Source organism: Chiloscyllium plagiosum, unplaced genomic scaffold (assembly GCF_037043375.1).
Source record: "Chiloscyllium plagiosum isolate Xiang-an unplaced genomic scaffold, Cpla_swu_hap1 HiC_scaffold_15, whole genome shotgun sequence".
NCBI lineage: Eukaryota > Metazoa > Chordata > Chondrichthyes > Orectolobiformes > Hemiscylliidae > Chiloscyllium > Chiloscyllium plagiosum.
In genome coordinates, this window is record NW_028270153.1 from 29,275,142 (window position 1) to 29,301,260 (window position 26,119).

Consider the following 26,119-nt stretch of genomic DNA (forward strand, 5'->3'; position numbering starts at 1 on the left):
CCTTAACTATTTGCCAAAGCTATCTCACATCCTATTTTTGCCCTCTTGACTTCTCTAAGTATATTTCTACTGCCTTTATACTCCTCTACGGATTCACTCAATCCCAGGTAAGGGTATTTTGGTCACTTGCCCTAAAGTGACAGCAAACTTTTATCTACCCATCTCCATAATCATTCCTCAAACATTCCAGAAGATTCCCCCAGCCGCTGGAACTACTCAGACACCATTAGCCATGCGGCTGATGCAGCTGCCACCCCCACGCTGATTGATGATGTCACTTCCGCCCCATCATGGCCACGCCCACAGCCACTTCCGCCCCTCACAATTCCTCATGCATCACACGTGACATCACTCCCGCCCCTCACATCATCGCTGATGTCACACGCTCAGTGTCTTCCGCCACCCCTACTGCCGTGTCTGCCACCACTTCCGCCCCCACCTGCATTCTGCTGACACACACCCCACAGATCCCACTGTCACCATTCCCAGCCCCCAGAACCCTAAGGGGAACACCAACCCTGCTCATGACTCCACACCCATTCCCCCCACCATCACACCCACTCCAGTTACCGGCTCCACCTCCACTCCCAGCTCGAGCGAGTTTTCACCATCCCTGCAGACCTGCCCCTCACTGAGGACGAACGATCAGTCCTCAGCAAAGGACTCACCTTCATGTCCCTCCGTCCACCCATCAATTAATTTAATACACACCATGACGTCGAACACTTCTTCCACCACCTCCGAGCTTACTTTCACAATCAGGACTCCCGCCCACCTTCCGAGGACCCCTTCGCCCACCTCCAACACACTGCATCCACCTGGACACCCCACGCTGGCCTCTTACCTGCCCCCGACCTCTTCATTTCCAACTGCCGCCAGGACATTAACTGCCTTAACCTGTCTACCCCCCTCCCCCACTCCAACCTCTCACCCTCACAACGCGCAGCCCTCCAATCCCTCTGCTCCAATCCCAACCTCACCATCAAGCCAGCAGATAAAGGGGGCGCAGTGGTAGTCTGGCACACTGACCTCTACACCACTGAAGCCAAACGCCAACTCGAGGACACCTCTTCCTGCCGCACCCTCGACCATGACCCCACCCCCCCATCACCAAACCATCATCTCCCAGACCATAAAGAACCTCATCACCTCAGGAGGTCTCCCACCCACAACTTCCAACCTCATAGTCCGGGAACCCCGCACTGCCCGGTTCTACCTCTTTCACAAGATCCACAAGCCTGACCACCCTGGCCAACCCATTGTCTCAGCATGCTCCTGCCCCACTGAACTCATTTCTACCTATCGCGACACTGTCCTATCCCCCCAGTCCAGAGACTCCCCACATATGTTCGAGACAGCACCCACACCCTCCACCTCCTCCAAGACTTCCGTTTCCCCGGCCCCCAAGCCTCATCTTCACCATGGATATCCAATCCCTCTACACCTCCATCCGCCATGACCAGGGCCTCCACGCCCTCAGTTTTTTCCTCTCCCGACGTCCCCAACAGTACCCTTCCACCGACACTCATTCGTTTGGCCGAACTGGTCCTCACCCTTAACAATTTCTCCTTCGAATCCTCCCACTTCCTCCAGACCAAAGGGGTAGCCATGGGCACACGTATGGGCCCCAGCTATGCCTGTCTCTTTGTTGGCTACGTAGAGCAGTCGGTCTTCCGTAATTACACCAGCACCACTCCCCACCTCTTCCTCCGCTACACTGATGACTGCATTGGCGCCACTTCGTGCTCCCGCGAGGAGGTTGAGCAATTCATCAACTTCACCAACACATTCCACCCTGACCTTAAATTTACCTGGACCATCTCTGACACCTCCCTCCCCTTCCTGGACCTCTCCATCTCCATTAATGACGACCGACTTGACACTGACATTGTTTACAAACCCACCGACTCCCACAGCTACCTGGATTACACCTCTCCCCACCCTACCTCTTGCAAAAATGCCATCCCGTATTCCCAATTCCTCCGCCTCCGCCGTATCTGCTCCCAGGAGGACCAGTTCCACCACAGAACACACCAGATGGCCCCCTTCTTTAGAGACTGCAATTTCCCTTCCCACGTGGTTAAAGATGCCTTCCAACGCATCTCGTCCACATCTCGCACCTCCGCCCTCAGACCCACCTCTTCAACCGTAACAAGGACAGAACGCCCCTGGTGCTCAACTTCCACCGTACCAACCTTCGCATAAACCAAATCATCGGCCGACATTTCCGCCATCTCCAAAAATACCCCACCACCAGGGATATATTTCCCTCCCCACCCCTTTCCGCCTTCCGCAAAGACTGTTCCCTCCGTGACTACCTGGTCAGGTCCACGCCCCCCTACAACCCACCCTCCCATCCTGGCACCTTCCCCTGTCACCACAGGAATTACAAAATCTGCATCCACACCTCCTCCCTCACCTCCATCCAAGGCCCTAAAGGAGCTTTCCACATTCATCAAAGTTTTACCTGCACATCCACCAATATCATTTATTGTATCCGTTGCTCCCGATGCAGTCTCCTCTACATTGGGGAGACTGGACACCTCCAAGCAGAGCGCTTTAGGGAACATCTCTGGGACACCCGCACCAATCAACCACACCGCCCTGTGGCCCAACATTTCAACTTCCCCTCCCACTCTGCCGAGGACATGGAGGTCCTGGGCCTCCTTCACCGCCGCTCCCTCACCACTAGACGCCTGGAGGAAGAACGCCTCATCTTCCTCCTTGGAACACTTCAACCCCAGGGCATCAATGTGGACTTCAACAGTTTCCTCATTTTCTCTTCCCCCACCTCACCCTCGTTCCAAACTTCCAGCTCAGCACTGTCCCCATGACTTGTCCTACCTGCCTATCTTCTTTTCCACCTATCCACTCCACCCTCCTCCCTGACCTATCATCTTCATCCCCTCCCCCACTCACCTATTGTACTCTATGCTACTTTCTCCCCACCCCCACCCTCCTCCAGCTTATCTCTCCACCCTTCAGGCTCTCTGCCTTTATTCCTGATGAAGGGCTTTTTCCCGAAACGTCGATTTTACTGCTCCTCGGATGCTGTGCTCTTTCAGCACCACTAATCCAGAATCTGGTTTCCAGCATCTGCAGTCATTGTTTTTACCTAGCTCAGTCACTTGCCCTAGCAGTTTCCCTCAATGGAAGATCACTGTCTAGTAAGCATTTCTGTAGGAGGTATATCCACATATTGAATAAGAAAGTTTTGTAAACACAAATTCCTCCCCATCCAAACACTTAACACTATGGCAATCCCAGTTTACGTTTAGACAGTTTAAAAACCCCTATCATTACAACCTGATAATTCTTACAGATATCTACGATCTTCTTACTTATTTGCTCCTTAATCTCTCATTACTGGAAGGGGAGGAGGGTGGGGCACTATTACACATTGGAGATCTCAGTTCTACCCAGATAACTTCACTGGATGATCTCCCAGGAATATTCACCCTAAGTACAGCCATAATGTTATCCCTAACCAATACTGACATTCCCCCTCCTCTCTTGCCTTCCATTCTATACTTCCTGTAGCTTCTATACACCAGAACATTAGGTTGCCAGTCATGTCCATCCCTGCGCCATGATTCTGTAATAACTATGATATGCCAGTCCAACCATGTCCTAAGTTTATCTATCTTACCTGTCAAGCCTCAAAATAGATGCTGTTTAATTAAAATTTCAGTCTTAATTTATCAAACTTACCTTGTTCTCTACCAAGCTCTTGTCTGCCTTTACTATTTGACTTGCTCCTCTTATTTACCGTACCAGCCTCTAACAAATCATCCCACAAGGATTCTGCTCCCCTTTCTATTCAGGTGCAATCCAACCTCTTGCACAAGTCATTTCTACACCTGAAGAATCTCAATAGTTTAAAGATGGGAATCCTTGACCCTGCACCAGCTCCTCAGCCAAGCACTCATCTGCTATATCCTCCTGCTCCCACTAACACATGGCACCAGTAATGGTGCAGATATTACGAACCTCGAGGACCTACTTTTTAAAACCCTCCTGTCTAACTTCCTAGATTACCTCTGTAGAACCTTATTCCTATCCCACCTATGTTGCTGATATCAACATGCGCAATGATCTCCAGCTGGTCACTCGCCCGTTTCAGAATATGCTGCACCCTGAGACATCCTTGACCTTGGCACCAGGAAGGCCAGGCTTGGAGGCTAAGGTTTGATCAAAAAGGATTCCTGCAGGCATAGCAACCCAAAAGAATTGTGTTAAACAGATAGATGTTAGCTATGAACAATGGCACTTTCCGGCAAACTGGTTCAAGTCTGGAAGATACCTTATGTTCAAGCAGGGAGCAGATGTTGAATGGTAATTGAGGGCTTAGGAAGAGACAATCAATGGAATCATAGTTGAAGGGGAAAGAAACCTACACTGCTGTCTGACCCAGCAGTAACCTGCACAGCTGCTGCCTTCTTTGTCTGGTTTCAAGTATGTCTGGACATCAGATTCATTCTAAGAAAATTAAACAAACAGAGAAATTCACAGCTGACCATAGAGAAACCCATGTGTGGGAGCTCACAGTAGGAGAGCAGCTAAGTAGCTTTTAAAAGTGTAACCTTACTAGTTTTAAGTTTGCTTATTGAGCTGGAAGATTTGTTCTCAGACATTTCGTCACCATGCTGGGTAACAATCAGTCAGCCTCCATTTGAAGCGCTGCTGAAATGTCCTGCTTTCTATCTGGGTGCCTTGGTTTGTTGTGGGGGATGACATCACTTCCAGTTCTTTTTCCGAGAGGTTGGTAAATGAGGTCCAAATCGATACGTTTGTTGATGGAGTTGCGGTTTGAATGCCAAAGCCTCTAGAAATTACCATTGTCTATTCTATCCCAGTCGAATTGGTGTCTCTCGTTGTCTGTGAGACAGGATACTAGTGATTGTTGGTTACATCTTTTGGTGGCTAGTTGGTGCTCTTGCATCCTGGTGGTTAGTTTCCTGCCAGTCTGTCCAACATCATGTTGTTGTAGTCCTTTGCAGGGTAGTTTGTATATGACATTCGTTCTGCTGGTTGTTGGTAGAGGGTCCTTTACTTTCGTCGAGAGTTGTTTCAGTGTGTTGGTCGGTTTCTGGGCTACCGTGATGCCAAGGGGCTGGAGTAGTCTGGTCATCATCTGAGATATCTTTAACATATGGTAGTGTGGCTAGAGTGTTTGGGCATGCTGTGTCTTCTTGTTTAGTTTGTTGTGTAAGAATCGGCAGACTATGCTTATTGGGTACCGTTGTTCTTGAATACCTTGTATTAGGCGTTTTTCTTTGGTATCTCGTAGTGCCTGGGTGCTGCAGTGTGTTGTGGCCCGTTTAAATATATCCTGGGACCCCATTTACCAACCTCTCAGAAAAAGAATTGCAAGTGATATCAACCACCACAACTGAACAAGACACACAAACAGAAAGTAGGACAGTACACCAGCACTTCAATAGAGACTCACTGATGTTACCTAGCATGGAGGCGAAACGTCAGAGAACAAATCTTCCAGCTACAACAAGCAAACTTACAACCGGGACCACAACCTGAGCTACAAATCTTCACAAAAATGTAACCTTACTGTTTTTCTTTTGTAAATCTAAAATGGTGAGTAGAGTAGTAATTTTTTGATCATATATGGTTATTGCGATCTGTCTTGATTTTGTGGGCGGCACGGTGGCACAGTGGTTAGCACTGCTGCCTCACAGAGCCAGAGACCCGGGTTCATTTCCCACCTCAGGCGACTGTGTGGAGTTTGCATATTCTCCCAGTGTCTGCGTGGGTTTCCTCCGGGTGCTCTGGTTCCCTCCCACAGTCCACAAAATGTGCAGATTAGGTGAATTGGCCATGCTAAATTGCCTGTAGTGTTAGGTGCAGGGGTAAACGTAGGGGTCTGGGTGGGTGCGCTTCGGCGGGTTGGTGTGGACTTGTTGGGCCGAAGGGCCTGTTTCCACACTAAGTAATCTAATCTAAAAAAATTAAAAATACAAAAATGTAGGTACTAAGCTAGCTTGGAGCAGTGTTTTTAGTGCAGTAAGACTGTGCTATTTTCTAGGTCGATAGATTGTTAAGGTGCAAAGATAGCTTTGAGTGACATGCTCTTCATTTTGGATGTGGGAGATTAGGGAGAGATTCCATGTTACTGATGATTATGTCTGTAGGAAATATGTTTGGTTGCGAATCCTATCGGATTGTACAGATTGGTTGGAGTGGCAGTTATAGGCAATGAGGAATTTACAGGAGCTGGGGTAATGGATAGCAGTTGCAGAGAGGGAGATAAACCAAAGATACAGTCAGGTAGAAGGGTGACCACCAAGAAAAGTAGGACAGGGAGATAGATTGTGGAGGAGTCTCCTGTGGTCATCCCAGTCTCAAAATAGTATGCTGTTTTCGAAAATGTAGGGTACTCTCAGGGGAATGTATCACTGACAGACAAGTCTCTGGAACCGAGACTGGCCCCACTGTCACAATCGGTACACCAGGTTCCAAGCAATCAATTGTAATAGGAAACTCTCTAGTTAGAGGCACAGACAGATGATTCTGCGGCCAACAGCGAGACATCAGAATGGTGTCTTGCCTACCTAGAGCCAGGATCAAAGATCTCTTGGAGAGGGTGCTGAATATTCTCAAAAGGGGAGAGGTACCAGCAGGAGGTCATTATACACACTGGAACTAATGACATAGGAAGAGAAAAGTACAAGATTCTGATAAGAGAATATAGGAAGTTAGGCAGGAATTTAAAAAGGACGTCCTCAAAAGGTAGTAATATCTGGATTAGTCCCAGTGCCACGAGCAGTACACAAACTAATACAGGAGGCAGGTGGAATCCAGGGAGATAGTAAGAGATCAGACTGAGACTGGTACAGTTGGGAAAAGGAGTAAGCCAAACAAGGCAGGCAGGAACAAAGTAGGGGACAAAGCAGACTGATAAATTTAACTGCATACTTTACCTAACAGGTAAAGCAGACAAACTCAAGGCATGGTTAGGAACATGGGACAGGAATACCACAACAATTATAGAGATGTGGCTCAGGGATGAACAGGGCTGGGAAGTTAATGGTCTAGGGTATAGATGCTATAGGAAGGATCGAAACAGGGGCAAGAAAGGAAGAGGAGTGGCATTTTTGGTAAGGGATAACATTATGGCGAAAGATACTTAGGGAGGATATTCCTGGGAATATGAGAGAATGTGAGGACTGGGAATATGTCCAGGGAGTTATTTGGGTGGAACTGAGAAATAAGAAAGGGACGATCACCTTTTTGGAATGGTACGACAGACTCCCCTAGTAGTCAGCAGGAAATTGAGAAACAAACTTATAAGGAGATGTTATCTGTAAGAATAACAGAGGTGTTATGGACAGAATTTTAACTTTCTAAACATAGACTGGGACTGCCATTGTGTTAAGGGTTTAGATGGAGAGGAATTTAAGTGTGTACAAGAAACATTTCTGACTCGATAAGTGGATGTACCTACTACAGAAGGTGCAACATTTCACCTACTCTTGGGAAATAAGGCAGGGTAGGTGACTGAGCTCACTTGGGGAGTACTTTGGGGCAAGTGACCATAAGTCTATTAGTTCTAAGAGCGCAATGGAAAAGGATAGACTGGTTGTAAAAGTTAAAGTTCTAAATTGGAGGAAGGTCAACTTTGATGGTATTAGGCAAGAACATTCAAGAGTTGATTAGGAGCAGATGATCGCAGGTAAAAGGGGCATCTGGAAAAGGGGGCATCTGGAAAAAGGGAAACCTTCAAAAGTGAGAGAACGAGCGTCCAGAGACAGCATGTTCCTGTTAGGGTGAAGGACAAGGCTGGTAGATGTTGAGAATGCTGGATGACGAGAGAAATTGAGGTTTTGGTCAAGAAGAAGAAGGAAGCATGTGCCAAGTAAAGACAGCAGAGATTGAGTGAATGCTTAGAAGTGTATAAAAGCAGGAGGAGTAGACTGAAGAGGAAAATCAAGAGGGCAAAAAGGAGACATAAGATAGCTTGGGCAAATAGAGTGAATGTATTTGTAGAATACCTTTGTATTCTCCTTAAGGATAAAAGGGTAACTAGGGAAGTTTAGAGCCCTTCAAAGATCAGCAAGACTGCCTATATGTGGAACTGCAGGAGATGGGAAAGATACTAAACAAGTATTATGATCAGTATTAACTGTGAAGAAGCATACAGAAGGTAATGTGGGGAACAGCGACGTTTTGAAAAATGTCCATATTACAGACATCTGATGCTGGACATCTTAAAACACAATGGTGAATAAATCCCCAGGACCTGATCAGGTGTATGCTAGAACTCTGCGGGAAGCTAGCAAAGTGATTGCTGGGCACCTTACTTATAGCCATAGGTGAGGGGCTGGAAGATTGGAGGTTGGCTAATGTGGTGCCACCATTTAGAAAAGGTGCTGAGGAAAAGCCATGGAACTACAGACCAGTGAGCCGGACATCGGTGGTGGACGAGTTGGAGGGAATCTGGAAGGACCTTTATTTGGAAAGGCAAAGACTGATTAGGAATAGTCAACATGGCGTCGTGCTTGGGAAATCATGTCTGACTAACGATTTGAGTTTTTTGAAGAAGTAACAAAGAGGATTGATGAGGGCAGAGCGATGGGCATGATTTACATGGACTGCAGTAAGGCGTTCGGCAAGGTTCTTCATGGTAGACTGGTTAGCAAGGTTTGATCACATGGAATACAGGGAGAACTAGACATTTGGATGCAGAACTGGCTGCAAGATGAGACAGAGGGTAGAGGCAGAGGGTTGTTTTTCAGATTGGAGGCCTGTGACACAAGGATCGGTGTTGTGTCCACTTCACTTATATTCATGATTTAGATGCGGACATAGGAGGTATGGTTAGTAAATGTGCAGATGACATCAAAATTGGAGGTGTAGCGGAAGAAGGTTACCTCAGAGTACAACGGCACCTTGATCAGGTGGGCCACTGGGCCAAGGATTGGCAGATGAAGTTTAATATAGATGAATGTAAGGTGTTGCCCCAGCCTATTCAGCCTCTCCCTATAGCTCAACCCTCCAACCCTGGCAACATCCTTGTAAATCTTTTCTGAACCCTTTCAAGTTTCACAATATCTTTCAGATAGGAAGCAGAGCAGGACTTATACACTTAATCGAAAGGTCCTGGGGAGTGTTGCTGAACAAAAGACCTTGGAGTGAAGGTTCATAGCTCCTTGAAAGTGTAGTTGCAGGTAGACAGAGTATGAAAGCTGAATTTGGTATGCTGTCCTTTATTAGTCAGAGAGACAGGAGTTGGGAGGTCATATTGTGGCTGTACAGGACATTAGTTAGGCTACTATTGAAATATTGCGTTCAATTCTGGTCTCTTTGTTATCTGAAAGATGTTGTGAAACCCTTGAAAGGGATCAGAAAAGATTTACAAGGATGTTGCCAGGGTTGGAGGGTTGAGCTATAGGCAGAGGCTGAATAGGCTGGGGTTACATTCCCTGGAGCATCAGAAGTAGAAGAGTGACATTACAGAGATTTATAAAATCATGAGGGGCGTGGATAGGGTAAACAGACAAGGTCTTTTCCCTGAGATGAGGGAGCCCAAAACGAGAGGGCAAAGGTTTAAGTTGAGAGTGGAAAGACTTAAAAAGGAACTAAGGAGCAACGTTTAAATGCAAAAGGTGTTGCTTGCATGGAATAAGCTGCCAAAGGAAGTGGAGGAGGCTGGTACAATTACAATATTTAAAAGGCAACTGGATGAGTAGATGAATAGAAACGGGTTAGAGGTACATGGGCCAAATGCTTGCAAATGGGAAGAGATATATTTAGGACATTTGGTGAGCATGGACGAGTTGGACCAAAAAGGTCTGTTTTCATAATGTACAGCTGTATGACTCTTACTACTGCAGTGAAGTATTAACCTTAAGCACATGCTTTAAATTTTGGAGTCATGAGTGACTGATGAATGCGTAAGTTGACTTGATGTGTGGAAATGGACAGAAAGAAACAAGGGGGAAAAACAAGAAACTAAAAAAAAGTGTTCATCTTGATACGCGAGGGTAGGGAAAATAGGGATCACTGTAATTACAAAGAACTTTGCTCATACCCTAAGTTTCAAATACACACACACACACACATCACCTCACCCTTTCATAGCCCATACAATTGATAACATACCCACAATTTCATTATAGTTATGTAACAATTACCTGAGCACAACTGTTCAATCTTGGAGTAGGCCAACTGAAGGGAATCATTAATCCATGCCAACATCTCATGCCGACTTAGGTTCTCACTGGTTACAGATGTAGAATAAACATTCACCGCCATTTTCTTTTAATCCTGGAAAGCTGAAGAAGTTTTAAATTACCTACACAATTGTGACAAACTGCAATATCCAATCATATATTACATTTCTTGGTGAGTCAACGTTGTAGACTGAAAAGATGGAAGTTGCCCTGCCACACAGATCTTAAAAATTTGAACGCTACACATTAGTACATCTCCAAACATGTCATTTGAAAAAGGTTCTCCTCCTTAAAGAAAACAAAAAATATAGTTTCTACAACTTCCATTGTTTAACATTTTAAGTCATAATCATTGTCAAATATTTGCATTTTGATAAAATCTGAGCATATTTAACAGCCAGGATTATTAAAGTGTTGCTTTCTATTTTAGAGAGAGAGAGAGAGAGAGAGAGAGAGAGAGAGAGAGAGAGAGAGAGAGAGAGAGAACTGTTACCTGATTTACTATCAGGTCTTGATTATAAATTAAAAAATACAATTTCTATCAGAGGAACAGATGAAAATGTTTCTACTTGTATTCATAGGACGTCAGCCTTGTATTGTATTCTTCCATAAAAGGACAAGTTCCAGTCCCCTGCTTTTTCCACATTGCCCTGTAAATGTATATATCCAATTTCTAATTGAATGTTACTATATTAAATCTGCTTCCACTATCCTCCAAGATAATGCAATCCACATTAGACCTTGATCTTTAGGGAAAATAAATTCTAATCACTCTCTGGTTCTTTTGAATTCTCTTAGCCAGGAGCAGACCTTATGTTTGCAGAGATCCCCCAACTTATTTGGATGCTCCTCGGTTTCTAGATTTTCATCTTTTAAATGTGCAGATTTTTTTGAAGTCTACAATGAATAACCTGCATTGAAATCCATCTCTCACTGTGATAATCTGACTGGGTATAAATGTATCTTGATTAGATTAGATTCCCTACAGTGTGGAAACAGGCCCTTCGGCCCAACCAGACTGCACCGACTCTCCGAAGAGTAACCCACCCAGACCCATTTCCCTCTGACTAATGCACCTAATACTATGAGCAATTTAGCATGGCTAATTCACCTGACCTGCACATCTTTGGACTGTGGGAGGAAGCCCACACAGACACAGGGAGAATGTGCAAACTCCACGCAGACAGTCATCCGAGGCTGGAATTGAACCTCGGATCCTGGTGCTGTGAGGCTTCAGTGCGAACCACTGAGCCACCACGCCGTTCCAAATTGAGGATGCCCGTATGGGCCATCCTCAATTTGGGGTGGCATGGTGGCGACCTCACTAATTCTTCTGTCAAAGCCAAACACATAAACACAACTGTCTTCTTAACATTCTCAGCTCCAAGAACACCACCAACTTCTTTATTCTCTCCAAAGTGTCTTCTGATCCTTGGCATGAATCTTGTAAGTTTGATCTGTACAGTATTCATACAGTCATAGAGATGTACAGCATGGAAACAGAAATTGTTACTTCTTCAAAAAACTCAATCAAGTTTGTGAGACATGATTTCCCACACACAAAGCAATGTTGACTATCTCTAATCAGTCCTGGTCTTTCCAAATACATGTACATCCTGTCCCTCAGGATTCCCTCCAAAAACTTGCCCACCCACCGAGGTCAGGCTCACTGGTCTATAGTTCCCCAGCTTGTCCTTACCACCCTTCTTAAACAGTGGCACCACGTTAGCCAACCTCCAGTCTTCCGGCACCTCACTTGTGACTATCACATCTCTAGCTTCCCAGTGTTCGAGGGGACACCTGATCAGGTCCTAGGGATTTATTCAACTTTACACATTTCAAGACATCCAGCACTACCTCCTCTGTAATTGGTGACATCTTGCAAGATGTCACCATCGATTTCCCTACAGTCTATATCTTCTATATCCTTTTCCACAGTAAATATTCATGCAAAATACTTATTTAGTATCTCCCCCATTTTCTGCGCCTCCACAAAAAGGCTGCCTTGCTGATCTTTGATGGGCCCTATTCTCTCCCTAGTTACCCTTTTGTTCTTAAAGTATTTGTAAAAACCCATTGGATTCTCCTTAATTCTATTTGCCAAAACTATCTCATGCCCCCTTTTGCCCTCTTAAGTATACTCCTATTTCCTTTATACTCAATGGATTCACTCGATCTATCCTGTCTATACCTTACATTTGCTTTCTTCTTTTTCTTAACCAAACTCTCAATGTCTTTAGTCATCCAACAGTCCCTATACCTACCAGTCTTTCTTTTCACCCTAACAGGAAAAACCTCTCTCTGGATTCTCGTCATCTCATTTCTGAAAGCTTCCTGTTTTCCAGCCGTCCCTTTACCTATTCACTTCAAAGTTTTGCCACCCTATGAGATATGGTAGTTAAAACTAGATACAATACTCTCACTGAGGTCTACTCGGTGATTTACTTTGGCATTACACAACATCTTTATTGCACTTTATGCTTCATGTTATAAAATCCAGTACACCAAATGCTTTTTGTAACAGGCTTATTTATAGACTATTTAGTACAAATACACATGGTTTTGGATTGATGTTGGAAATTCCAACTACAATGCATTGCAATGATTTAAGATTTACCAGAATAACTCATACCACAATGCTGTGGCAACATGTTAACAAATGAGAGAGAGAGAGGCCCACAAGATTGCCTGTGTACACAACTAAATGTTCGCCAATTTGTTAATAATATCAAGCAAAAGAGCAGGTAACTACGTGACCTCATCAAAATATACTGTATGCTCAGATCAAGAATAAAGGCTTCAAAACAAGTAAGTCTATTGAATAAATGGAGATTAAACAGAAGTACATACTCTTTGGAATACCAATTACTTTATTCTGAAAAATGAATTCCTGAGGTCAACATTGAGCCTTGGGATAGAAGAAACCATGCTAATTTTTGAAGGACAAAATGTTGAACAATTAAGGATAACATCTCAATGGTTGAAACATTTAATAAAATCAACTTTGGAATTCATGGTTAATTTCCACATTGGAGCTCAGAACTGAGAAAAATGCAATTCTAAGATGAATCTATTTAGATTTGATAGTCTTTCAATAAAAGATGATGATTTCCAAATGTTTTGACTTTGTCATATGCATTTGTTTTTATCCTTTCATGGGGAAGAGGTATTGCTGGCTAATTGAGTACTTATTGACCATCCCCAATTGCTCAAGTGGAGCCAGAGGGCATTTTGACAGTCAACCATATAGTTGTGGGTCAGACTACATAAGGATGACAGATGTTCCTCCTTAAAAGAACATTAGTGAGCCAGATAGATTTTTAGGACAATTACTACTGCATTAGTTTTTTATCCAGATTCATTAATTAAACTTAAATGCCACTATCTAAGCCTATCTAATGCCCTACGCCAAACTATCTTTAGTTGCTTCAACGACTTTCCTTGCATCATACGATCCGAAGTGGGGATGCTCGCCAACGATTGCACAATGTTCAGCACAATTTGTGACAACTCAGGTATTGAAGCAGACCGTGTTCAAATGCAACAAGAATGGATAATATCCGAGCATGGGCTAAAAAGTGGCAAGTAACATGCAGACCACACAAATGCCAGTCAATGATGCATTGATGAACAACAATCTAAGCAGATTAGGTGGCATGGTGGCTCAGTGGTTAGCAACCTCGGGCGACTGTTTGTGTGGACTCTGCACATTCTCCCAGTGTCTGCGTGGGTTTCCTCCGGGTGCTCCAGTTTCCTCCCATGGTCCAAAGATATGCAGGTTCAGTGGATGGCTATAATAAATTGCCCATAGTATTCAGGGATGTGTAGGTTAGGTGTATTAGTCAGGGGTAAATATAGGGTAGGGGTAATGAGTCTGAGTGGGTTACTCTTCGGAGGGTCGGTGTGAACTTGTTGGGCCAAAGGGCCAGTTTCCACACTGTAGGGATTCTATACATTCTATAAAGAACCACCCTTTAACAATCAATCAGGTGATTCACTGAGTGTTATGCCATTGTCAACATCCTGGAAGTCACTATGACTAGTAACTGAACTGGAATTGCCACACGAATAGAGTGGCTATAAAAGCAGGTCAGAGGCTAGGAATACTGCGAGTAACTCTCATACTGACTCCCCAAAGCTTGTCCACCATCTACAAGTAAGGATGGTGATGGAATACATCCCACTTGTCTGGATAATGACAGCTCCAGTAAAACTCCAGAAGTTTGACATCATTGAGGACAAAGCAGCCTGCTTGATTGGCATCGGATGCACAAACATCCACTCCCTCCATCACATCAGCAGTGTATATGATCTAAAAGAAATTCAAAAATCCTTAGACAGCACCTTTCAAACCCATGACTCCTTCCATCTAGAACAACAAGGGAAGCAGACACCTGGGAACACCACCATCTGTAAGCTCCACTCCAAGCCACATACTATCCTGATTTGAAAATATATTGCCTTTCCTTCAGTGTCACTGAGTCAAAATTCTGGAATTCCCTCCCTAATGGAATTGTGTGTCCACCTACAAAACATGAACTGCAGTGTTTTAAGGCAATTCACTCCCACCTTCTGACAGACATCTAGGGACAGGCAATAAATGTTGGTCCAGTTAGTGACATCCATATCCCACAAGTGAATTTTTAAAAAATTGCCACAAAGTAATTCAAACTTATCACCAGAGAATTAACCAGGGCCTCTAGATTACTAAATCACTGTGCCAATGCCTTGCCTCCTTCAAGTATGTGATGAGAACTCTTAGCTGCTACATAAGTTACTTCACAAATTATTCAGGGTGTTGATGGCAAGTCAGACAACATATGTGGAAAGACAAAGAACGAACATTTCAAGTCAACAATCTTTCAGAAGTCTTACTTTAACAAGTTTGGGAGTAGGAATGTGATGTAGAAATTAAGTGCTTGCAAACTCCAAAGTAGTAGTACACACTGAAATAAATGAAAACCTCGCTCATTTTAGCAGAAAGGTTTAACTTGTCATTTTCATCGGATTTGCCCAAACCAGGCTGCATCAGCTTCTATGACCAGACCCAAAGGCAGAGGCAGGAATTAGGGCACCAGGCGACATGCACCAAGAACACCATCAGCATCAGATTAAGTGACTGAAAGGAAGCAAAGAGATGGGCATGAACAATCAAGTTTTTTTTGTGACCCCCCTCACTTTTATTTAAAAAAGGTGTCACATAGACAGTTTTCCAATCCTTGGGACTGTTACAGAATCTGATGATTATTGCAAATGGGTACCACTCCATCCTTTACTTCTGTAGCAACTTGCTTCAAAATCTTAGGAGGGATCCCGTCAGGTCAGAAGCCTTGTCACCCTTTGCACCATCAGATTGCCTAGTAATTTATTTCTAATGATAGCAAATGCATTTACTTCCTCCTTTTCCTTTAGGCCCTTGACTATTCTAGGAACTGTCCTGAATACAAAATGATTTTTTCCTCATGATTACTTTTACCAATTTGATATTCCATGAGACCAAGTTCGGTCATTCAGCCCATCCAGTCTGCTCCACCAAGGAGATTATGGCTAATCTGACAATCCTCAAGTCTACTTTCCTGCCTTTTCCCCATAACCCTTGATTCCATTTCTGACAGATAGGTATATTCAAGGGTGAGATTGAAACCTAAATACACAGTCTCTACATCCCTCTGTGCTAAAGAATTCTACAGGTTCTCTACCATCTGGGAAAAAAGATATTCCTCCTCATCCATCTTAAATGGGCAACAGCTTATTGTGCAATAATGACCTCTGGTTTTATACTCTCCCACTTGGAGGAAACCACCTTTTCCAGCGCCTATCCTGCCAAGCACCCTCCTTTTCATGTTTCAATAAGTGTCCTCTCATTCTTCTAAACACCAATGAGTACAGAGGAACCTTGATTATCTGAATACCAATTATCCGAAAATCAGATTATCTGAAGGAGATCTCCTGGTCCCGACAGAAACATTTCATCAAAGACGTGTTTCCAACGGTCATCGTGTCTTTTGTTTACAGTGATTAAACAGGCAGAGTCTCCAAATGACTGACCTCCCGCCCTCTCTCCCCACATGTTGCCTGGAGTTGTTGAGGGGTGTACCCTAAACCCCCCTCCCCAGATAATCTCTCCAACATTGTCCTGTACAGGGCAAAAGTGGAACCTGTCAAAAAGTTGTGTCTATGGCTGTGTGCACGTGAGTGCGCGCTATTTGGACACTCATCCCACAAAATCAGCAGCAGCAGTCTTGTTGTTGGTGTCCAGTCCAGCTGCCCCAGAGAAGGGGCGGGGGCAGTGTTGGACGGGTTTGGGTGCAGAGGGGGCAGTGTTGGACAGGGTTTGGGGGGGGGGCAAGGTTGGACAGGGCTAGGGAGCGGGGGGGGGGGTGGTGTTGGACAGGGTTGGAGTCAGGGGCATGGTTGGATGGGGCAGTGGCAAGGTTGGATGGGGGCGAGGGGGCTGTGTTGGAAGGGATTGGGGGTGGGGGCTCACGCGCTGTGTGCTGCTGCAGTCTCCTGAACGAGGAGCAGACTTTAAAAACTCCAAGCCCCAGAGGAAAGACATTTAATTGATTAACTGAATAATCGATTATCTGAATGAAACAATGCCCGCCCATCTCATTCGGATAATCAAGGTTCCCCTGTACAGGTCAAACCTATTTAATCTCTCATGAGATGGTTCTTCCAGAACTGGGATCAGCTTAGTTAACCTTCTTTAGACTGCCTCCAATGTCTTTCCTTAAATAAGGGATCCCAAAACTGTTTGGAGTATTCCAGCTGTGGTCTGATTAGCGCAGTCCTCACGATCTCCAAGTGACTAATGCTTTGTATAGTTTAGCAAAGCATCCCCATATTTATCAAATAAGCACAGACATAGGCACTTCTGGCAACATCTGTGGCAAGAGAAACACAGAGTTAATGTTTCAAGCCCTGTATGAATTATCTTCAGAACTATCTTTGTACTTCATTTCCTTTAGTATTAAAGGTCAACATTCCATTTGCCTGCCCATTACCTAAAGCTGTATACAAGCTGTTATGTGATTTATGCACAATGACTCCAAAATCCTTTCATGCTGTAGCTTCCTACAGTCTTTCTTCAGTTAAATACTATTCAGCTCCTCTATTCTTCAAGCCAAAGTGCAGAACTTTAATCAAAGATTAAAATCACCCATGAGTAACCTACTGTCATTTTCACATGCCTTAAATCCAGATTTATTCACTATCCTACAGAACAGCTACTGTTCAGGAATATACTATTCCCACAAATGTCATTTCCTTATTTCTTACCACTCATATAGATTGTACATCATTCAATTCTAGATCATTTCTTGTACTTATGCCATTTCATTTGCAATCATCAACAAACAAGGCATGGAAGCACTGCACTATGCTTTTGCCATGTTTTATAGTTGGTAGCAAGAGGCAAGTTAGTCACTGAAGAATACTCAGCCTATGCTACTCTTGTAGCCATTTTTAAAAAAATAAAATCAAGGTTCTGGCAAATGGCAACTCAACATTGATGGTGGTTGGGTGGAGGGAGGGTGGTCAGTTATAAGTTATGACAGTCAATATTATGTATATTAGTGCACTGGAATAAACTACATCTTGAACTCAATCACATAGGATTTATTCCTAAAATTCAAAACTGTTGCTAGTATCACAAATCATCAGAGCACACACAGCTGACCTGACCCTGATTAGTAGTGAAATTAAAGACTATTCAACTGAATAGGAAATTCGAACTATGGAATTTAAACTATTCGAACAGATGCAATGAATTGACATCATACTCTGGGTCAATCTTTTATTCTAACCACATCATGAAAAAAGAAAACTTAACATAACATTCTCACTTATTTTCCTTGGGTCTGGTTGCAGATAGAGTACACAAAATTGTTTTAATCACAAAATCTACCACAATATGACAGCTCTCATATACAGTCAAAGTCAGATGCCACTTACATTATGATATGTAGAACATTATTAGACAAAATAAAACTTGTAATACATTCCTCCAACGCGAATGAATTCAGCACAAATGAAGGACATTTTATAAAAGCACAAGGAAACTGAAAAGGCTGGAATGAGGAAGCAAAGAGAAATGCAGATTCTGTGGAAACTACTTCCCACTCCAAGGATAACAGAGCAAAATTTATTAAAGCCATCCTGATCACTCAGCTGTTAACAGTTGTCAGATAAACACTTTTCTATGGTAGTCATGTAGTTCTATAAATACTATGCTCCAGTAAAATTATTTTGTAATGTGCAAAGTGAACAAGTCACATGGAAACCATCATTCCAATAATAGAAAGCCAAGCAAGGCACCCATCAAGTGGAATCAGCCAACTTTGATCTAAAGCAAATTTTTTTTTGGAACATAGGAATGGTCATGCAGCCCAATAAATCCATTTTACTATTTAGATTATTGCTAATCTCTACTTCACCTCCATTTGCAAATCTTTGCTTTATATCCTTTGATAACCTTACCTAAAAGATCTGTTGACCTCAGTAGTGAAAATTACAACTAACTCAACATCCAGAGTATTTTGGGTGATACACTTTCAGGTTCTCATGACTGAGAAATACTTCCTTATTTCACTTGTCAATAATATGGCTCTGATTTTTGAGATTTTGCCCAATTCTTCGAGAATCTTCCAAAGTACATTTGAATACTGTGAAGAGAAATTAATAATTTATCTCCTCAGGCCTATACGGCAATTCAACTAGATCACAAATGATCTTCTACCTCAATGCCATTTTTCTGCATTATATCCATATCCCTTGATATCTTCAATGTCAAGAAATCTATTAGTATGTCTTAAATATGCTCAGTAGCTTAGCGAATTTCAAAGATTCATCATGTTGAAAGAAGAAATTTCTCATCTCAGTCCTAAATAATTTGGTCTTCGTTCTGAGACAGTTTCCCTGGTTCTAAACTTGGAAGCCAGGGTAAAGATTCTTCCTGAATCTACTATCAAGCCATACAAGAATTTTGCCACAATCAATAAGATCAGTTCTTATTTTTCTAAACTCTGGAGGCAATAACTTCTCCATGGTTACTTGAATAAAGTTATTTTAAACAGTTCAAAAACATCACCTATTAGGAAAATACAACCATATCTATGTAATATAATTTTTTGTAAATCTGCACATCAAATTCAAAAATCCTTCTTGACGTGATCAGAATTGAACAATTTCTAGACAAGTTCTGACTAAAGATCATCTAATAGAAATATGCTTCCTATCCCAAATGTTGAAATAGAAAAAAGTTTTAATCAAATTATTCAAAATTTTTTGTGTATCAGCAGACTAGCTTTTTGTGATTTCTGTATTTGGGCACCCAAATCCCTTTGCTCCACAGTTTTTAATCCTGTCGTTAGGAAAATATTTTGATGCAACTTCCCTGGCTCTAAAGTGGATGGCATTTGGCCCATATCTCTTTAAACCCTTCCTATTTACATACCCATCCAGATGCCTTTTAAATCCTGTACCAGCCTCCACCACTTTCTCTGGCAGTTCATTCTATATAGTGAGGAATCTGGATTATCCGAAGGACGTGGGCAAGGAGTATTTCGTTCGGTTAATCCAATTCCGGATAATTGAGGCTCCTCTCTACACACCATACTGAGAAAACATTGTTCCTTAGGTCTCTTTTAAATCTTTCCCCTCTCACCTGAAACCTATACCCTCTAGTCTCTGATTCCCCCATCCCAGGGAAAAGACCTTGCCTATTTACCTTATCTGAACTCATGATTTTAGAAACCTCTAAGCTTACCCCTCAGTCTTCATCTCTCCAGGGAAAATAGTCTCAGCCTATTCAGCTTTTGGGACCACAAGCTCCCCAACCCTGGCAACATCCTTGTAAATATTTCCTGATGCCTTTCTAGTTTCACAACAACTTTCCACTAGGAGGGAGACCAGAATTGCACTCCAAAAGTGGCCTAACCAATGTCCGGTACAGCTGCAACATGACCTCCCAATTCCTATACTCAATGCACTGACCAATAAGGGCAAGCATACCAAATGCCTTCTTCGTTATTCTACCTACCTGGGACTCCACTTCCAAGGAGCTATGAACCTGCAACCCAAGATCTCTTTGTACAGCAACATTCCCAAGGACCTTACCATTATGTGTACAACTTCTGCCCTTGGCATATAACTTTCCTAATTAAACTCTGATCCCATTATACACAAACAAATAGGCAAAACAGATTATTGGCACAGGTACAAAAGTATTATTAAATGGTGAGAAAATGTAGAAAACTTGGTGTTCTTCTGCACATGAAATACAGAAAGCGAGCACACAGTTACAGGAGGTAATCAGGAAGGCTAATGGAAAATTGGCCATTATTTCAAGAGGATTAGTGCAAGGAAGTCTTACACCATCTATACAAGTCATTAATACATTTGGTCAAAAGTTGAGGCCCAGTAATCATTAGAGAATATCATTGGTCATATTCTATAAATCACTATAAATTTCTTATATTCTTATTTTGATTTCAATTTAACTAATCTTCAACCCATATCCCAAGGTAACCCTTCAAATTCACATGCTCACAATGCTAATAGTCTGCTATGTGGAACTTATCCGATATTTTTGGCAAGTCCACAAAGATAACATTGCAGGCACTAGTTTGTTCTCAAAAGAATTAGCTCGATTATTCACACATGACCTGCATATCTCAATTCCATATAAAAATGCTGATCAGCTGATACTTGTTCAAGTTTTCTTTACTCTGTCTCTGCCGACAGATTCTAGCAACTTCTGTTACAAGTGACAGGTCTGAAAATTCTTTCATTTGCTCCTGTCTTAAAATACTGGAACAGCATCTACAATTACATCAATTCTTTCTTTCAAACTAATAGGGTGTATATTCCCAGCTCGAGGTATTTAGTCTACCTCAGGACAAAATATTTTTTCCATCATTCAAACCATTCCTTCCTCTCCTGAAACATTATATTCATTTAACCAAATCTGCAATCTCCATATTATCTACCATATTCTTACCTGCTTCTGTCTTAATTCCTTCATTTGTTTACAAAATTAATGTTAGTTTGCTATCCTTTACAAATGTACATTTATATGCATAGTCTTTCCTGTAATCATTTTAGTTTGCCATGCTTCCATTATTTAAAATTGTGTAAGCCTTTCTTACCATCTTGTTTGTTGACAAAATTCTTAAGATACGTGGAGTTTTAAAAGGGCATGCACAAGTTTTGTATTTGACAAAATATTGCTTTAATTACTTCACACTATCTGAAGTATTATATACCAAGAGCTTGACCTGATTCAGTGAGCAATTCATTGCTCATCTCTTTAAAATCCTGGTTTATTTGTTCACTTAACCTTCCCTATTCAACCTCAATATCAAGTTCAAACAGTTCTAAAGAAAAGTCACTGGGCCTGAAACGTTAACTCTGCTCTTTCTCCATAAATGCTACAGTTTTTCCAGCAATTTCTGTTTTTGTTTGAGTTACAGCATCCCAATTTCTTTGGTTCTTTTGACAAGTTCAATCATAATATGGTCACTATTTGCAATAAATTATTTCATATTTCAGATTAATCAATTTTGATTCATCATGTTATTAAGTCTAATATGATTTATTCCTGGACAGTTCGAACAGTGGTTAGCACTGTTGCCTCAGTGCCAGAGACCCGGGTTCAATTCCCGCTTCAGGCGACTGACTGTGTGGAGTTCTCCCTGCGTGTGCGTGGGTTTCCTCCGGATGTTCCGGTTTCCTCCCACAGTCCAAAAAATGTGCAGGTTAGGTGAATTGGCCAAGCTAAATTGCCCACAGTGTTAGGTGAAGGTGTAAATATAGGTGAATGGATCTGGGTGGGTTGCACTTCGGCGGGTCGGTGTGGACTTGTTGGGCCGAAGGGCCTGTTTCCACACTGTAACCAATCTAATCTAAACTGGCCAGAATACATTTCAGAAATCCATTGCTTTTACTTCTTCAGCAATTTTACTTCAAGTTGGTAAAAATTAAAATCTTCTGGATGTAGGTTTGTTGACTGAGCTGGAAGGTTCATTTTCAGACGTTTAGTCATCATACTAGGTAACATCTTCAGTGAGCCTCCAAACGAAGCCTTCGCCCGGAGGCTCACTGAAGATGTTACCTAGTATGGTGACGAAATGGAGTGAGCAAAACTACACTGAGAACCTCAATGTGAGCTACAGATCTTCTCAAAACTCACTAATTAAAGTCTTCCACTATAACCATATGCTTCCCAATATATAATTCCATTTGACATTATCACTAGACACTTGCTTTTAGTTCACCCAACACCATTTCCAATGCCTGACTCCCTCTTATTGATGCTAACTTTTTCCACCACCGATTCTCTGACCAATATTGCTAATCCTTTCCTAATTTCGGATAGCCTGAAATATTTAAACCCCAATTACATAGTTTGTAGCCAGGTCACTGCAATAACCTGTAATACTACAAGTTATCATGTTCAAAATGAATTTGAGCTTCAAATTTTACCTATTTGATTCCTTACAATCAGGTTCTTATGCCAATAACTCTTCACAAAGTTATCCTTTTCTGACATATAGGAATGAATAGCGTTCTTCCCATATTTTAATTGCTCACTTTTGGTATATAACTTAGATACAGTAGGAACAAAACCTCCAAACTAGAGGACTTCCAGATCATATACAATAATAAAATACAATAATTAGTGGTTGAGATATGACTAAAACAGTCATCATATTAGTATCTGCACCGCTGAGCTACTAAAATTGCTACAAAAGAAGTGTATAGTTAAGCAGATATGCACTCAACCATTACTAAAAATCAGGTGAACTGGAAAAGTTTCAACAATATTTAGCACATTTTATGGTCTTTCATAGCTATTAAACAAAGTTAATACAAGAATCATTTTGACATGTTCAAGGATAAACGTTATTCACTTAAGTTCAGTATAAATATTCAAGATAGGTCCAAAGGTCCAAATGACCTGTGCCACTATATGAAAGTTTCTAAAATAAATTACAGACCCTTGTTACCTGATTACATCAATATATCTCAAAGTAGTCCAAAGTACTCGATTCAATTAGCAAGATGATAATCTTCTCGGGCCTTTCACATTGATATGTCTCAGATTTTAATGTTAACCTTGCATATCTGGAGAGACATAATTCTGAGTTTTGGCAATTTATTTGTAATACTGTTAAAATGTAAACAGATTTATAACTAGAGAGGAAAGAGTAATCTATTGTTTGACTCTAAGGCCAAACCACACCAAAGAATCCCACATAGCAGAACCCATCATTTGCACACTACATGACATAGACTGGCACAGATTTCTTGATCTTACAGTACTGTATTAACACTTACATCACACAGCTAACTTTAGAATTTACAAGTCTCTCAGGAAAGACTCCCAAATTAAAGAGACATGGAACCATTGAAAAGGAAGAGAAAAAAAGGCTTATAAAATTGTTACATGTAGTACCTTATAAAGCTCTTCTTTTCACTTTGCAGTAAACTCAAAAGAATAGTTAGGAAGTTTTGAGAAGATTTGTAGCTTAGGTGGAGGTCTGGATGTAAGTTTGCTCGCTGTGCTGGAAGGTTTGTTTTCAGACATTTCATCACCACACTAGGGATCATCAGTGAGCCTCCGGTGAAGGACTGGTGCTATGTCCCGCTTTCTATTTATATGTTCTGGGGTCCTTGGGCTGGTGATGTAATTTCCTGTTCTTTTTCCTCAGAGGGTAGTAGATTGCGCCCAAGAGTTCCAGTTGGAATGCCATGCTTCTAGGAATTCTCATACTTGTCCTAGGATGGATGTGTTGCCCAAGTCAAAGTCGTGTCCTTCCTCATCTGTACGTAAGGATACTAGTGATAGTGGGTCATGTCTTTTTGTGGCTAGTCATTCATCATGTATCCTGGTGGCTAGTTTTCTGCCTGTTTGTCCAACGTAGTGTTTGTTACAGTCCTTGCAAATTATTGCTTGTTGTCTGTATAGGGTCTTTTACTAGATGTAGGTTTGCTCACTAAGCTGGAAGGTTCCTTCCAGCTCAGTGAGCAACCTACATGCGGAACCTCAACCTAAGCTACAAATCTTCTCAAAACTCGCTAGAGTCTTTTACAGTCATTAGCTGCTGTTTTAGTGTGCTGGTGGTTTTGTGGGCTACCATGATGCCAAGAGGTCTGAGAAGTCTGGCAGTCATTTCAGAGATGTCTTTGATGTAGGGGAGAATGTTTAGGGTTTCTGTGCACGTTTTGTCTCCTTGTTTGTGTTTGTTGTTGAGAAATTGGCGTACTGTGTTCATTGGTTATCTATCAACAAACACATCAACTTGGACCCCATTTACCACCCTCTCAGAAAAAGAACAGGAAATGACACAGAAAATGACATCACCAACCCAAGGAACCCTAAACATAGAAGTAGAAAGCGAGCCATACCACCAGTGCTTCATCGAAGGCTCACTGATGAGGTTACCTAGTATGGTGATGAAACGTCTGAAAATAAACCTTCCAGCTCAGCAAGAAAAATTATTCAAAAGAATAGTATCTGCATTATCTGAGAACAAGGAAAACGATTGTAAGATTTAAAAAACTATCACCTTTGAGAACTGATAACTGAAATGATAACTAATGGAGGTCACCGCAGGCAAAATGAACAACTGTTCAACTTGATTAATTTTGGATATTTTTTTAAAAGTTAAAATTACACATTTAGTCATTGATAAATTCAGGATCAGAAGTCTAAATAAAACTGGATTATTAACAAGATGCTGAGAGCATATGGAATAACAGGACACAATCATCACTCAAACATCACAAATTGACAACTCAGCACACTAACTGCTACCTGGTCAGAATAGGGAATAGTTCCATTTAAAGTGAATCTGATCCAGCCTGTTTTTTTTAATTTGGAATTTTAAGGTAATATCCCTACCTTGGACTCTTGTGATACGGTGTTGGTGTCCCAGAAGACCAGGGTTCAGGTCTTACCTGTTCCACAGGTGTGTAACAACATCTCCAAAAGGTTGATTAGAAGAATATATACTATCTAAGCAACACAAGGAGGAACTAATTTCATCATACTTACGTCACCTGAAGTGTGGTTACAACATCTAAATTTATTTAGCACTTTTAACGTAAGAAAGTCATCCCAGGGATTGTTGGACTACAATCAGATAAACGCTGAGCCAAATCAGTCTATAAGACCCAATACAAAGGCTGCAAATTGATCTACCAGAATGCTGCCTAGGTTGGAGAGTTTGAGCTCAGAGTACAAATTGGATAGGTTAGGTTTTTCTGAATTTAAGCAAAGGAGGTTGAGAGGGCTCTTCAGGTGTAAAAGATTGAGGGGGTGTGGATAGTACAGAGTCCAATAATCGGAGACATAAATTAAGGAGAAAGATGGAAGTCAGATAGAGAGAATCGAGTGAAAATGTTTCTCCTCAGTGTGGCGGAAGCCTGAAACTCTGCCTGAAAGGGAGGTAGAGTAAGAAATTCTCATAACATTTAAGCAATATTTAGATAGTTTCTTACAGGCTGATAGCCCTAGAGGCTGTGGCATTATATGAGTCTATGGCCAAATTCTTAATCTGTAAATTTTAATTTTTTGACTATCACAAAAAGAGAAAAAAGAGTGATGGGAAGATCTAATGAGAGATTCAAGGCATAGCCACCAAACTGAAATAAAGCAAGTCAGGGGAGCACAAGAGATAGGAATATGAATGACGTGAGTACTCACAGTTGTAAGATTGTAGGATATTTCAGAAACAGACCATGGATGATTGAATATAAGGAGAATTTAAAGTGAGACTGTAAATTAGTCAGCACTTAGGTAACAGATAATGAGGTTTGGCACAAGCTGTACGTTAGATTTATGGCAATGATAACAGGAAAATATTAAAAATCACATTCCACTAGGTTATAGTCCAACAGGATTATTTGAAAGCACTAGCTTT

General features: G+C 41.9%; 1 protein-coding gene across 4 annotated transcripts in view; it reads right to left on the minus strand.

The window, feature by feature from the left end:
* LOC122560173 (microtubule-associated protein RP/EB family member 1-like) overlaps nt 1-26,119 on the minus strand; it is a 79,546-nt gene that overhangs the window by 46,544 nt on the left and 6,883 nt on the right. The window contains exons 1-2 of one of the 4 annotated variants that reach the window (XM_087994837.1): nt 23,201-23,307; nt 10,152-10,292 (exon numbers count right to left, since the gene is read on the minus strand). In XM_087994837.1, coding sequence (XP_087850963.1) covers nt 10,152-10,272 — 121 coding nt within the window. In that variant the 5' untranslated portion in view covers nt 10,273-10,292; nt 23,201-23,307. Of the gene's footprint in view, nt 1-10,151; nt 10,293-15,065; nt 15,230-23,200; nt 23,308-26,119 lie in introns of those variants that run through there. The other 3 variants (XM_087994838.1, XM_043710547.2, XM_087994839.1) reach the window with 3 other exon arrangements.